General features: G+C 38.4%; 1 protein-coding gene across 13 annotated transcripts in view; it reads right to left on the minus strand.

The window, feature by feature from the left end:
• nrxn2b (neurexin 2b) overlaps window positions 1-17001 on the minus strand; it is a 698285-nt gene that overhangs the window by 297614 nt on the left and 383670 nt on the right. For all 13 annotated transcript variants that reach the window (XM_082527645.1, XM_082527647.1, XM_082527643.1 and 10 more), the window contains one exon: window positions 1282-1455. In XM_082527645.1, coding sequence (XP_082383771.1) covers window positions 1282-1455 — 174 coding nt within the window. The remainder of the gene's footprint in view (window positions 1-1281; window positions 1456-17001) is intronic.

Raw genomic sequence — 17001 nt, forward strand, 5'->3', positions numbered from 1 at the left:
ATTTTAAAGATCGAACCTACCAACAGATCAATCATGTAAACAGCGCTTCTTCTCTGGTATATGGTTCGGGGAAAATATTCTGAAAGTGATTATAGTTAAATTAGATCACCAGTCAGAATAGTTTTTGATCTATTCCTGCAATATCAACAAGGGAAAACATGGTTTTGCAATAGCCCCAGGACTAGATATACTAATATTTGTCAAAAGAGTCCACCGTTCCAAAACTGGTCAATTACTACTGCTCAAATCCCTGGCACATCAAATCATTAACTAATATTAGCATCCATTTCTGGTGCCTGCGGGATTCAATATGATAGCTTAATGCAGTTTTAAACTCTGTTTGGAGCGAAGTAATTGTGGTGTATAACTGTAGGCAGGTAATAAGGCTGGCTGGCAGAAGTAGCAGTGTTAGGGAGCAAGAGAAGGGGGGGGGGGGGGGGGGGAGAGAGAAAAAGCTGGATCACTACTGCATCTAGTCGGCCAATGCGGTCCTCAGGGAAATCAAGTCTGTGCTCTCCAACGTTCTGTATGCCATTGAGACGTGGTGGAGGGGAGTTAAGGGTGGGGTGTGTGGAAGGGGAAATGCTATAGCCAAAATCTACTGTTATACTCAGGATTAACTACCCCACACCATAGCCATGCAGCCTGAGACATGGTGGCCAGCCCCGCGCAGCAGAGGTAAAAACATGACAAATGCAAGATTGATGAAGCAAAAGCCAGCAAGGGTGGAGCACTGCTGAGATTTGCCACACTGACAATAACATTAGAGGGGAGAGGTGCTTCCCTCATGCAGGTTTTATAGTGCAATAGAGAGGATATACAGAGGACAGACTGTAAGAACTGTCCCGAGCTCAGAGAATTGGGCGTGGCCATTGGCGATATTAGGGAATAAAGTATATGGAAAATGGACTCGGTTACTATACTTCAGTGTCTTAAATGGTCGCTTAGCTAAAGAAGCAGGCTTATGTTAAAGCAGGTCACAATGAAACTTTAAGAAGGCAGAGTTACTATTAGAAATAAGATTTTTACTCATGTCCCAAAACAACAAACTCAACTTCAGAATCGTTTCCTCATAATTGCAGTCAATATGTAAAGTGAGAAACTGTTGACTCTTATTAATATTAAGACAAGTGTATTCTACACTAGATGGTAATCATCGCCATTTGATTTCCCCCTAGTGACTCACAGGTAAGATTTAATGATTGATTGAGTGATTTCTTATCTTTAAACAGTTTAATTGCATATTAAGCTCAGTATATGACAGCTGCTGCTTCTACTTACCATCGCAGCCTCGTTCCACCTGGCCCACCCTGTGGAGGGCATCTGCGATCAGGTCAGGGAGTCTCCCATTCAGGTCCACAGAGGCCAGACAGCCCTGGTACCCGTCCCGAGATGCAATCAGTTTGGGCAGATTGCTGTACATGCTCTTTGTCACGCCACCGATGTACAGCTCCCCTGCAAAACACACCCATAATAAGACCAATGAGAAATAGCCAATGGTTAACATTAGTAGAAATCCTTTAAATTTACTGGTTCATTTTAGTTAAAAACAAACAAACAAAAAAACTACATTTTGATTTCTAACAGCAACGGGTGTCAATAGGAGGCTTTTATACAACACGGTCGTAGTATAAAAATAGGTTGCCAAATATTTCAGTGGTCTAGAAATAGAGCGATGATGGAAATACATACCAAATAATTACATCCATATTTGGAGTATCACTCAGTGACTGTAATCAACTCAGAAATGGATTATGAATGCATCGCAATATCTGCGTGTATGTGTGCCGGTATAAAATGTCAGATACTCTAATATAGTTTTTGAATGAAAAGCACAGTTATGGAAAAGAACTTGAACATCATGTTAGCATAATAACAACACCAAGTACTGTGACCGTGGCTGCTGGTATTTTGAGCAAATCATTAAGCCATCTGTAGGTACATGGGGTTCCTATGAATGCCAAACTATGCTTGTGCATTGTGAAGATTTGTACCATCAATGTTGGGAGGTTTTTTCTCCTGAGAGACACTCTGACAAAAGGCTTGTCACTGAGGCGGCAAGAACATGTCTGAAGAACATGTTCGATTCAAAGAAACAGCTTATGGTTGACATGTGTAAACTGTACAGTAGCAAGCCACAAGGATTGGCAATGTCATGTGAAACCTGACAGACGTATTCCACCAACATGTCCGTGTACTGCACTCTCATGGAGTGAAAGATAAACATATAAAGCTCTTTAAGCAGACAGAATTTGCGAATCCTAAGCAAAATGATAAAGCTACAAATGAAGGTCTCTTTATATTACTACATAAAAGGAAATAACCATCACTTTTTCTGTCTTCCAATTATTTTCCCTCTCTCTTTTTCTATTTCAGCCCTCTGTTCTGGAAAGTTTTGCAGAAAATGCCAAGCGAAATTATGATAAACACAAAAAGGCCTTTGATGTAAATGCATATGAATAAACACGGTTTGAAATGCTTCAGGCTTTTCATATCATCAAAACTCCTACTTTACGCTTTATCTTTAAGAAGGCATAAAACGAGCATCCGGCAAAACCTTTCACACAGGGGCAAGATCCTGCTACAAAGATAAGGCCATCTGAAAACCTTCCTACTTGGACAAACTACAATAATAATTTTTTCACAGCTGAAAACCAGAACTTTCAACTGAGAAGCAATGAGCCACAAGGTCAATTATATGTGGACTTTGTGTAATGGAATGAGTCAATGATGTTTGCCAAGTCGTGTCTAGAATTAATGAGTACTTGACACTTCATATTTTCCAGCCAGGGCTCCCGGGCATTATAATCAATACAAGGAAAGCATTAGCTGTCCAACTGAATGATGTCCTGAAATCATGGCTGTAAGAACCATTTAGCAAATATGAAATTATCAGTATGGTATTAATCTCAAAAGAGCAAACAACGCATTTCTGCAGAAGTCAACAGCATGTTAGAGATTGTACTAACCAGCTGCATAACTAGAGCAGACGAGACAGGAGGGAGGGCTGTGCCAGATGTACTGTAAAAATTAGTCATGCAAGTTTTGTTTTCTTTCAGTGGAGTAAAGAGTACAGCTGAAGAATAAGTATGCAGCGCAGATGCACACGCCCACTCAGCGAACTGGGGTCTCGCTGTGCTCCGATTGGAGTTGAATATCTTTTCATTTGAATTACAGATTTCTTTGGCTAAAGTTTTGCCTCCCTTGTTCATCTGGGCCATGGACGTTTTATTCCACAGCAAATATTAAAGCTCATCTACCTTCATTTTTTTGGTTTTCTGTTTCTTTCATCTAACACGGTTTCAGCATTGTTTTACTGTGAAGGTTCCTGACATCTGAAGAGATCACCTACTTACATCACAACTTTCTTATCTATTAATTTTCTGTTTATACAGTAGAATGCTTCAATTTCGCGCAGTTATAATGAGCACAATTTTGCCATTTTTACATTTGACAGATGCTCCTAATTTAGGCTCATTTGTTTTCACACTTATTTGAAAAATAACATTTTTTTTTGGACAGGGCTATGGCTCTCTACATCCTCTTGCAGACCATTACATGTGGAAACCATTTGAATACAAGCACGCTGATCCACACAGGTGTGCACATGGGTGTTCACTGTTCGTAGACTTAAATTACACCTTTCTTGGCTACTACTTCAAAGCACATTGTGCGTTGTCTGTCCTGCGTGCTGCACAACAACATTGAATATTTAGTATTTACTGCTGTTTACACTTAGCTAGATTAATGTGATGGTGTTGTGTTTAGTATGTTGCTTTGGTTTTTTTGCTTGTTTTCTATTCTTTCTCTCTCAACAGGTGATCCAGGAGATTTTATTTTATTTATTTATTTATTTTTTCCCCTTTCTCACTGTCCCTCTCCCCTTCTGTTTTTCTTTTCCTTCCTCTTTCTTTCTCACTTTCCTATCCCTCACTCATGTCTGTCCCGTCTGTAAAAACTGAAAATAAAATAAAATAAATAATAAAAACAAAGGTCGATCAAATGGACCAATACGGCAATGCCACGATGATCCATTTGGCAAAATAAATCCATTGGGTATCCTTGTTGGTCTTCAGACAACAATTGTGATGGCAAAAGAACCAAATGGGACAGGCAAAAAATAAAAATTAAAAAATTAAAAAAATAACTTTTTTTTTTTAACTTTTAAAACATAAAACATAAGTAAGGCGCCGACTTTACTTTCAATCACATCTATAATTTGCTGTGAGCTGTGATTTAGCACACAGTGCTACTGATAGTCAGGTTCAGAGCTTAGCAAAACTCTCTGTTTATACACCACTTTGCATTTCATTATTAGTTATTATTAATCTCTGGCTCTCTTCCAGACAGAGTCTTTTTTCGTGTCTGCCCAAACCCGTCGTGGCAGATGGCTGCTGCTTCCTGAGCCTGGTTCTTTATGTTCCAAGTCCTTGCTCACAGGGGGTGATCTGATTTTTGGGGTTTTCTCCCTATTACCGTGGGGTTTTTACCTCACAATATAAAGTGCCTTAAGGCAACTGTTGTGATTTGGCGCTACACAAATAAAACTGAGTTGAATTGGATAAAATGATTTCTGGAGAGATGATGTCTATCATGTTGTGACTACCTACTTTAATATTTGAATATGACGAGTGCAGTGTTGTTACAGTTTTGGGACTGTTTAAGAACAAAAGTTTAGAACGATGAGTAACCATTTTCCTCCCAGCCAGAGACTGTGTCGTGGTCTGGGCTCTGCTGTCTCAGCAGTAATGCATGGCTGTTCTGCTGAAGAGCTCAAAGACATCCACAAGACGGGACCAATTACAGCCTCCCAGACCTCACCGGAGAACACCACCTCCACATCTCTACGGTTACCATAATGACCTCTCAGGGGCTGATGGGAGGAATTGGGATGCTTGGATACAGAGCTCTAGAGAGTGTCTGACAGCACCATGTGCAAGAGCACACTGCATAACGTTTACACTAGACAAAAAAGATTTTAAAGGGTTTTAAAGTAAAATATAGATCTCCTTAATAATGGTTTCATTTCTCTTTCATGGTGTGAAACCTCATACAAAAGACTTTGTGGGACTTGGATGGATCACTTTGGGAACAATGGAAGGTCTTCAACACTTGACCCTTTTTTGATAACTCTCAATTTTATATTCTTAGAAGTGCAATGTTGAAATCTATTATTATTTAGCCCACATTGGAATACCATCAATTTACTGTAAGCCTGCAAAGTAGCAGAAGATTTGTAAATAAAGAAAAATCTTAATTATGTAAAATATTTCAGCAACATTTCCATTGCAGGATTCACATTTAAGCAAATATTTGCCACTGGCCATATTACCTCCTTTGCTCAAAGGGTTGGATTTTCTTGAGCTGTATTGATTCCAGTAAAGCACAAGCAAGCTCAAAGAGTACTCAAAGATTTGCTTAGCTGTTATAAATATGACTGTGCTGAAAGTTTCAGGCAGAAAATCGTATAACAGCACAGTGACAGTGGGAAACGTGGCATCAGATCTAAGTGAAACTGTCAGAAGTTAAATTGTTTTTCTAAGAAAAACCGGGGCTTTCTCGGCTTCAAATCTGAAGGTTAGCAAGAAGGCTGACAAAGAGGGTAGTACATGACATTGAAAAATGCTTTGCATAAATTGAGAAGTTGGATCCGAAGCAATATCACCCAGGCAAGAAGAGAAATGGAAAACAATTTCATCACAGACACAGAATTTCCTTAAGTTCTCTCTGTTGTCCACATTCATGGTGGTGCACAAAATGACACTAAGCAACACAGTGGGTTCCCTTCTCATTTAAATATGCAGAATGATTGACGATAAGATTCTACCGTAATTGAAAGCGAGAGTCTGGTTTAATATCACAGTAAATAGCACAACAAATCCTCTTATCACCGGGGTAGCGATAATTTTGTCCAAGCAATTTTAGATGTCCCCACAATAAGAAAGTATTCAGCTCTTTTCACAGCTTGTTTTATTCTATGACAGACCAGCAGCATGCAGGCACGCAAGACAAAGGAGCTTTTTGTTTCCAACTTTTTTTGGAAGAATTTTGTTTCAGTGAGATGTATGAGTCCGGACAGTTTCGGCTGTGTCTGTGTATATCCACTGTGTACTTTGGTCTGAAAAATGGCCAAAGTTTGCAGGATAAAAAAAAAAGTTTGAAAGACATAGCCGCATTTAGTGCTTTGTCTACAAGTTCCAAAGCTCCAATTTGATCCCTTTTATTATTTTATACTTATCTGCACACCACACAAAGCTCTTGCAAAGATACATACATATGCATAGAATAGTTGTTTAAGATTTTAATTCATTTTCTGAAAAAAATGTTGTTTAAATCCAATAACAATGTTAAGCTGTTCATTTTATGCGGTCAGTATGGCTCGTCAGCTCAAGACAGGAACTGTATCTCATCCCTCCCTGTAATTGGCTCCCAAGTGCAGTGATGGTATTGCAGTCTTTGCCCATAACTTGCAAAAAATATTTTTTGTGTGTGTGTCTATATATAATATAAAGTCTGATAATGACAACAGGCAACGAATGCACAATGCCCGATCCGGTCTCTAAACAACACTCTGGCTCCTTCTTGCTGATTCCCTGCTGTACACAAAGCTGACCATTAACTTTCATTGAATGCTCATGCATTTCTCAAGTCTTCACTCTGGCTGTTGCTTCTTTTTGCTTCAATATTATGCTTGCTACAAGTTGCTAAGATTAAATAATCACTGAAGAGAAACACATGCAAAAACACGCATTTATACAGAGTGTTAGCAATGGCAGAGCACGTTACTGCAGAGGTTTGATGAGGGAGGGGATTGCACTCCAGGCTTGGCTGGGACAATGGCATCCAGCAGGAAGATGCAGGGAATCTGTGATTGCTAATTACAGACGCTCAAAAAATCTGTAAGGATGCCTCAACAAGATGACTGGTGTAGAGAATAAATGTTAACGCAGCTTGTGCGTTAATTGCTGATGCTAAATTATAAGACGTATAATTATGTTGTATGTTATGTCTCTGTTTTGGATGTGTGCTTTTGAGATGTTTTGAATACTGCCTGAGGGGGTAAAAAAAAAGAAAAGATTCAAGGCAAGTAAAGCTGTAATTATATGATACAATTGTGACAGCAGGTGCATTCTTGCTCCTGCTCCTGCTAAATGTTACAGCAGCAACAGGTGGAATTCATTTTTAAAACTAATCCTCGTCTAAAAAAAGGACCACAGACAGAGTCAACTGAAAAGACCAGTAAGGTGAAATGCAGTCTAATAATATTTAGCTAACATCACCAGCAAAGCAATGATGAATATTCACGTTGATTTTTTGATCCTTGATAGGAAAAGCTTTAACCCACAGCCACGTTAGTGATACTTTTTGCATAATTAAATGAGCCATTACATTTCTTTGACTGCAGGTAATACGAGCAACAGAACTCAAGAAGGGGAAGAAATGTTCTTGATTAGCAATTTGCTCATTATTGTTTGTTAATCTACATCAACAAAAACAAAGTATGACTGAATTAAATACTCTAATAAGAGAGACGTGGCTTCTGCAAATACCAAAAACGTAGTAATTGTACAAAACATTTCAGGTCTGATTCACAGTAGATTAGTTGTGACATCAACAAAACAGCAACATAAAATATCGCGCAGCCTTATGAGTCAACTAGAGAAGAAAACTGAAATGTTCTTTTATAGGTGACAAGAGGCGTTGTGTGTCCCATGACCAAACCTTTCAGTTGATATTAGCACCATAGTGAATGGGATTACAGTACATAAGGTAATGTAATGTGTTTGTTCATCAAGAATAGCATTGCTTGTGGTGTTAACATCCATAAGGTCTGTGCTGCGCTGGAACTGGTGCGCTCTCTTTTAATAAAGCCCTCGATACACTATAATAATTTATGGCATAGCCTGTGGTATTAAAATTATACAAGCTATAACCAACCCATAATTTCCCCACTGGCTGTATATCTAGATTAGAAAAAGAGAAGAAAACAATGGCAAACTCATTATTTCTACAACAAAAAGGGAAATAACACACGTAACCGCAACTTTACATTGACGCAAACTCACTCTGTTGTCACGCGAGTCCTTGAAGGGGCTTGAGCAGAATTTGTGCCCGTGCTTGCCTGTGACACTTTCTGAAAGATTGTATAGTGACACAGACAGGCATTATTACACACTTTCATGCTTCCATTCTCTCTCTATGAAATGTCACTCCATATTCAATGTCCTTTCGCTTTGCCTTGGCTCTATTGCACTTCAGCTTTTTCGACTTTGCTCGGTCACCCTTCTTCACTCTCCATTTTGCCCGTATTTGTCTTCATTTCTCTGCCCTCTTATTTCCCATCCTCACTGTTTTACACTCACAATATTCTTGCCTTGTCTGTCTTTATCTCCTTTTTACAATCCCTGTCTCTTTGCTTTACTTAGTTCCAGCTGACATGCGGTGCAAATGCCAGCACAGGTCAGTTGTTCTTACTGGTTATGCGAGTGTCTGGTTTTCATTACATCAATCAAAACTAGCAGAAGCTGAGCACGGACAGCATGCACTTTTGAACTGATGATGTCTTTTAGGTAAGACTTTTGGTTTTGCCCATAAATGAGTGCCTGATCAATTTCTGGTTAATATAGCACAGATGTTACAATCACAGAAGGGTTTGAGATACCTGCGAATCAGACAGTTTGCTCATATCTTTCCCAGTAGCTGCTCCCACAGTGTCCTAGCAGCTTTCTTTTGATGAAACAAGTCTGCAATATCACATCAATCTTTCTCTGCTGAACAGATTTCACACATTTTAAACATGTATAATTCTGTGTTAACAAGATCAATAGGACCAAAGGTTGGCTTCTCTATCACAGTTCTTTCTTTTCTGTTATTTTCCATTGTCCAGATATATCTCTATTTACATAAACTGTGATCCACATTATACAGCTTATGTAAAATGAAAATTGAGTGACTTTTATTCAATTTTTTTTTGCTTCTTTTATTTCCTCTGACTTCAAAAAAGGTATCAATCACAGCCAAAGGGATTTTTTTGTTTTGTTTTTGTAAGCAAGACTCAGTTGTCATGCAATATGTGGATGAAGGAGAATTAAATAAAACATGGAACAGTGCAATGACGTGCAAGATGCATGAAAGAAAAAACACTGAGGTTTCCCGAGAACCAGTAAGAAGTCGCTGAACTGTTAAAAGATCTGGGCGAGCACGAATAAATTTGCTTTGATAAAGGCTTGTTAAGAACAGAGAGAAACGTTTAGCTTGGAAACTGATACACATAGCACTGCAAATAGTTTCAATTACTGATAAATGGCATCATATGGTCCAGAAAGTTGGAGCTGTGGTTGGCTGGTAATGCTACATTAGCACCAGGGAAGTTGCTCTTTTCAAAGGGATGTTAATGCTTCATGATGGCAATTACAATACGTGGAATGTGTTTTTGATAATCTGCTGATTAATTGTAACAAATCATCAAAATCCAGAGTGTTATACAGGACCAGTATGTCATTAATGACACCCTGCAGAATGATATGTAAGCAGAATCTATACAGCTGTATACAAAAAGAAATATCTAAAGAAATATATAAAGAAATATCATTTTTCACTTGTATTCATATCCTGGCTGTAATATAATTGTTAATTAATAAAGACATTCTTAATCATCGTGAAAAAATACAAACGTAACTGAACAAAAATGTCAAACATGGCGTAACAGCGGCACATTCTGGAGTCTTTCAGCCTCTCTTCCCCAGTATTTCTGACATGATGGAGAAGGGGTCCTGTTAGTTTGGAAAACAACACATGCACCCTTGACAATTTTGCATTCATAAGGGGCATTATTACTAGCCAGACACCTGCAGGTGAGTATCACCCAGCCAATGGGGCTCTAGGGAGTTATGACGATTTGGAACAAAAGCAGTTCCATTATCTGCTAACTAACCAACACTGAGTGTGGCTGAATTAGAGACCTTTTTTGTTGGTCTAAATTGAAAATCGTGTGGAAGGACAATTTGAAAGGTTCTATAACTGAAACAGTAGGAAATTGAGTCCAGTTATAATCTTTCTGGTGTTAGATAAATAAATTATTTTGCTACAGTTCTTGCATAACTGTCACCCATTACCTTTCCCCGCATTAACTGAACTTTCTGCTTTCTGCACTAATTGCTTACTTAGTTTTTGAAATGGCTCTCTTTACTGTGTCTCCTCTCCCATCAGTCCTTCAACATTTCACCTGGGAGTTATGGAAAACAAGATTTCTTTTCACTGGCTCATCTGCCAGGAGAGATGTTATAAATACATCAGTGGAAAAACAAAGTGCCATCTCCTTTCTGCCCTTCTACTTGAATGGATAAGAATTCAAGTGTTTTTCTTGATGAGCTCAATTAAATGTGCTTTTCCACGCCGATTAACTATCGTGAAACTGTTTCTTTAATATACATTGCATTTTTTGCATTTGTCTGCATAAAGGTTGTAAGACAGCACAGAATAAAAAGCCTAGAAAAGAGCATTAGGGTGCAGAAACAGACACACTCTCAGAAGAAATGCTCACTTTATCTCAGCTCCACCTTCAGTGAGGAAGCCAGCTTTTGAGAGAGAAGCCAGAAATGGAGAGAGAAGAAGGTGGGGTGGAAGGAAAAAAATGGCCAAAGCTCAGAGTAATGCCACAGTAAATTGTATTGGAAGACAGGTCAGAGCAAGAAAAAAAGTTAAAACACACTGCTCTATTGCAGCACTCATGCTCCCTAGGCCGTCATTTACTGAGAGAGCCCTGACACTGAGCGGAAAATAGAGGGGGTAGAGAAGGACATGGGAGGGAAATGAATCAAAAGAAAACAAAAGGAGTCTGGATGGCAAGTGAGACTTTACAGGAGTATGCGGAGAACCTGTATAGAGGATACTGGGTTCGCATGGCATCTGATGTCTCAGCACCATGTAAAAAATAACTTTTCTTTATTGGATGATGGGCATAAGCTAAAAACTGTAATTACAATCAGTGCTTATGTCCGTTTTGGAACTATGGCTGATTAAACTGTAGTTAAAACTATTCTAGGTGTTGATTGTAAACGTTAATGAGGAAGATAAGGACAGTGATCTCAGCATCATCAATTAAGCTGCTGCTGATGTAGATTGTGACAAATAAACGGTGCGATGCCTCTGAAATCATCCCGCCCAGATTGCGCCGTTCAACCGGGTGAGGAAACAGCTCGAGACAGTTATACTGTTTGATTTCAGGTGCTAATCCGGTTTTGTAGCATATGATTTGTTCGTTATTATTATGCAAATGCTTCCAAGCGCTGCTTTGGCAGATCTTCATTACATTGCCTTCTCCCTCTCTGTCGTTCATGATCCAACGCCAGGTGCAAAGTGAAGCAGTGTTAAAGAGGAAATTGAATACAGCGCACGTTCTGTAATTCATCTGGTACACAGGTTTTTCTCACGTTTCTCTTCCAAAGTAAATGAGATTCTAGAGAAAAATCAGACATCCACACCAAGTTCACTGTTTATGCTCAGAACAGTTACAGTTAAAAATTCCCAAAGGACCACTGGGACCTCGAGAATGAACGAATAGAGACAAGTGAAAAAGCTGTTGTCCTTTACCTGACGCAACAAACTGACTTGTATACAACTCCATAACAAATTAGAGGGACCATTTTTTATTTGATAATCAGTGCTGTAATCAGGCTCATACCGCCCACAATCACTGGACGAGAATTTGTAATTCAAAACATCCAATATGATTCATTACTCTAAACTCCTGTGTAAATGCTTCACTTTAAACAATAAAGAGGCGTGTGCAGTGACTAACACAGATAATGTCTGGAAAACTGACACTGTTTTATTAACAGCTTTATCAATACCTTACTTGTTTAAGAGGAAAAAATATTGGATTGGTATTAGGGCTGTGCGATATGACCAAAATCTCATATCCCGATATAAGAATTCTATCGTCGATAACAATATAAATCACAAAAATGTAACATTTTCTGTAAATTATGTGAATCTCGGGCAGCTCGACTTGCGGGAAGTGTTTCCAGCTGCGCGTCATGTAGCTGGAGTCGAGTGTTTTAACCGATGCATGAAACTATACATTTTTAGACATAAATTGTAACGGCCGCCGTTTTCTTTGTGAGTATTTATTACACGGCGTGCTGCGGGGAAAAGCCTGTTCTAACGTTTGAGTCTAAGGTTTATTTTTTAGCACCTGGCGGCTCTTTTTTGCTTCTCATCCATAAATAATCTGCTCTTTCACGTGATTCAGTTTATTTTGAAAAGTCTCAACAGGATCTTGAGCTTTATTGTGAAAGGTTTATGTGGAACATAAACAAGCGGACACGCGGTGGTGTTACCGTCATTGTTGCTAACGACAACGCATAAAAACAGGCGCTTGTCCGTCCGTAGTGTGGTTATATTAAATATAAGAGAAAGAGAGAACTTTAAGAAATTAATATAGCCACTACAGTGACCATCAAAAAGGTGAAAAAAATATTGCCGTAAACAGTTTATTTTGCGACACCACGAAACAAACGATAGCGTAAAATGAAACGATAGACGTTTTTATATCGTCATCCGATATATATCGTTACATCGAACAGCCCTAATTGGTATCGGTACAGGAGATATGAGTTATCTGTATTTGACATGAGCCATTCTTAATTCAGATATCAATGAGTTATTAATATGCTCCCAGAAAAGCAAAGGATCTAACCTAGTGAAAGCAAAAATAGTTCTTTGTAGAGTGGCCATTAGAGAAGTTGTAGTCAATGACACCTCCACACTGGTTTGTGCAATCAGTCAGGGTGGCTTGGCCTTGACATTTCAGATTGCTTTGGTTGGCTGTCAGCATATTTGAATAGTTGAAATTGTGTATAGAGGTGAAGAAGAAGACTGGCAGTATTTACATTTAAGACATATAAAGCACTTTGAGTGCTGGAAAGGTGTTACATAAATGCAAGTACAGCCTGAAATACAGGCAAATGTAATTTCAATTTTAACTGTTGGACATTTTTTTGTTGCACTGTACGAGATCTTTATTTAACAGTTCTTTTGTAACTGTTGGCACAAAGAAGCAGGCTTTAAAGGCTATTCACGTGGACATGACACTCAGAAAGAGGGCGACAAAAAGAGGCAAAAGAGATGGAGAAGAGAAATGTATTCCTTTCACATAATAGAACGGGCCCTAGCATTATGGTAATGACATACAATATAATGGGAGGACAGGAAACCCCTCGGGGTGTAATAGTGTATGTACATCATCAAAGGATGACTAGATTTTGATGTTTTAGGTCCATCCTGACAAAAGATTCCTTTGAATAAGCGGAAATGTGAAACCAGTGGTGACAGTGTTCTCAGGAGGACGGGGCTGGGCACCCACGGTAGCAGCGATGATGTTCTGCTCATGACCAGCGCCTGATGCAAGACATTGTTGCCCTTACAGTACATCCTTCAAGGCCCGATGTTGGGCAGCGGAAAATATACACAGTCAAGTGTTTATAAAACACATACTATGGCTGAGTCAAGGTCAGAGGTAGTTAAAGTTATGTTCATTTTATCTCAGAATGTGGGGACGATCACACTGTTTACCGAATACACTCGAAGCCACTGTGTCCTTGAGTGAGACAATGAATTCCTAGCAGCTCCAGGGCTGCTCATCGTGATCCTCTTACAGAGAAGGGAGGCAAAAGATATATCTCGCCTGTGGGGAGGACAAGCAAGCAAAAATTTCTATGAAGTGTGACAATATTACCCTAAATCCATAATATAAGAATGACTGAACCACTTACATATACTAGTTTGCTTTTTTTTTCTTCATGTATCTTGGCAGAGAGCAGATATACTAAGAAAAGCACAGTTTTTCTGAAAACCCAGAATGGTTCCTAGTAGCCACATCGCTGTTATGCATTTGAACATGGATGAACAGTTGCGGCCTTTCCATATTTTATGGGATCACTTCAGATGACATGGTTCTGTTTCCTGACAAACTGAAAACCTTTAGAGTATCTATCAGTTTTGGGAAGTAGATTCTGCCTTTTAACTCTATCCACTGCCACAGGAGAGTGCTAAAGTTTTCCAGGAGAGAGGAAGGTAGCGATCTAGGTTTTCCTAACTTGGAAGTAGCTGACATAGAATATAGAAAAATGAAAGGGCATCTCAGCAGCATGAAACTTTTGATTAACGACACCGACGATTTTGAATTCTGCCTGAATCCTGTATTTACTTCCACTGACCATTTGCATGTGCCTCTAAAAAAATGGTAACAGAAAAAGAAACTGAAATCCACGAAGAATTAATCTTCTGGTCTATGTAAAATATAAAAGGATTTTGGTACTGTGGCTGTATTCGTTAGAGACTTTAGGTAGTGGTCAGATGCTGACATTATTGCAAAGCTTTGGGTCAATCAAATGGCTAATCTCTATTTTACTGTGGAGCTCATTAAAATGTGTGTACCTGTTTGTCTTTCTCTCCTGTTCTCCATATTGTGCTTCAATTTGTTCTGCTTTTGTTGGGAAATGGAATGTCATTGCTTTACAATTCCACAAAAATATGCCTCATTAGCTAGCATCTTCAAAAGAAAGGGACACATACTGTCTAAATACGCTCCTCCTAGATTCATCTCCTCATCCTGAATAGATTTATTCTACTGTTGTTAATGTCCCTCATTTCCCCATCACTGTATTTAATAAAGGCAATTAATATCTTTGACATTCTCGTGTTTCTTGTATAGTAAAACAAATTATTCCCTCAGGGCAATCAATGTTTATGTTTACCTCCTTTTCCACAGGCACTGTTCACTTCAGTTTCAGATTTAAAAGAGGTAAAAAGCATCACTGTAATAACAGTCAGCCTGAAGTTAAACTAGCAGTCATCTGCTTCGTATTGGGGCAGCTGTGGCTCAGGTGGTGGAGTGGGTCAGTGGATCAATCCCCAGCAGCTCCTACTGATCCCAGAGTTGAACACAATGCTGTGTGTGCAAATCTGTGTGTGACTGGGTGTATGATAGAGAGATTAAGAAAGCACTTCGAGTGCTCAAATTGAGTAGCGCCAGTCAAATGACCTACATTTAAGAATTTATTGTTTTATTTTGATGAAATCTGTCGTTAGTGCTGAGGTTTAAGGCAGCTCAGCTTCCCAACTTAAATAATTTTCTCCCAAAATTCAAAATGCATAACTGAGATTTTAATATGTAATAACTACCATGTGTTTAGTAAAGTACATTTCCGTGCATCCATAAGAATGGATCTCCATCCAACAGTATGACTGCTACAATAGTAGTAAAAATGTGTATATTTAGTGTACAGGATGTAGCAAAGGACACATATTCTCATTGGCTTTAGTGAAAAACTAATTACCGGTAAGTGTCCTTATATAGCACTAATGAATTAACGATCAACATATCATTGTTAAATTAATTGTGATAACTGCCATAATTAGCATAAACAAATTGGGTCTCTTAGCCTTTGTCCACCCCAAATGGTGTTGTTGGTGCAAGCGAAATGAAAACATATCATGTATACCCTGTAGCTTCCTGTCACAACGAAAGAATCTGCTAATTGTTCTTGTTATCTTTCCAGGGGGAGGCTGTCGTCTTGGTGATAGTCTCATTAATATAATTATAGTGAAGCCTGAAAATGAACGAGGTAATTAGTAATGTAACATGATATCAGTTAGACCTTGTGACATTTAAAATATGTCATTATTGAAGACTCAAAAACAGCATTAGTTAAGAGATGAAACATTTCAAACAGGAAACGTGGGGATAGACCAACACCCCATCAGATTTAGGGTTAAAAAATGGAAAATATGGAAAGAGGCAAATGGAGCGCTCACAGCATGAGGCATCAAATGAAATTCCTGCAGAGAATAAAGCGAGTGTTTAATCAAGAAAATCCTTTTTTACATTTTTATTTATTCTGGGGTAATTAATTTTGTAGCAATAATTAATAATTAATTATTGGATCAAAGCAGAGACTCTGCAGGCATGTTAGTAATCAATAACAATTTACACCAAGACGAAGCCAAAGATTCTACAAACTGTTTCAATTAATTCCGTTGTGTCTTTTGATTATATAGGACAAAACTAGTGGTAATACTTATAATGACCCTCATGTGTGATGATAATAGTTATTATTTTACCCCAAACTTTGATCTTACTAAGTCTAACCAAGTAGGTTTGGGGCTCAAACCATCCACATAATTGTTTGCAAACCAATTATTAACCAATCTGTAACCATTAATAATCGTTGCATTGTTTTTACTGTAATTTCCTATCTATTATATATTCTAAACAAGTAATAAATGTGTAATTTCACGTTCCATAAATAAGCCCTCATCGTGATATCATATTGAGCTCATCATGATTTGTGTTCTCTTTGACCTTATTATTGGGTCTTTCCATCATATGCCATCATATGATAATAATAGTTTTAAAATGTCCTAGAATAAAACAAGCTATTGCAGTAGAAGAATATGGTAACAACTTGCAGTATGTTGACAAAACTGACGCAGCCGTATTCCCTTTGTGATGTATGTTGAACATGCATCACAACGGGTCTTGCTCTAAGACCTGCTTTTACTCTACAAAACCGCTCAGTGCTATCCTTGGGAGACTGTGTGTGTTGTTCCATCATCATACTTTAGCTGACAAAGAGGAATGCCTTGAAGATTTTTTTGCCTGTCCAAAAACAAAGGAAAGGAAGACAGAGAGCACAAAACCCATTTTCCCCATTTTCTCTGTGCAATTACACAGATAAAGCTTGGAGAATTGGATTTTTTTTTCCCCTTTGAAATGCAGACTGAAATGGTGTTAAAGCAAAGCAAAGAGATTGAGAGGAACGTCTTATTGTTGCTATTTCGTCTGGTTTTTTGGTTTTTTTAAACACAGCTTTGTGTGTAACCACTGAAAAGTAACACGAGTATATAAAAAAAGGGGAAAAACATATTCTGTTTATCAAATTTAAATATATATATTTATATATATAATTCTCGAGAGCCTTTCATCACCTATGAAAC

The sequence above is a fragment of the Aulonocara stuartgranti genome, assembly GCF_965226115.1.
Source record: "Aulonocara stuartgranti genome assembly, chromosome: 3".
In the NCBI taxonomy this organism is placed as follows: Eukaryota; Metazoa; Chordata; class Actinopteri; order Cichliformes; family Cichlidae; genus Aulonocara; species Aulonocara stuartgranti.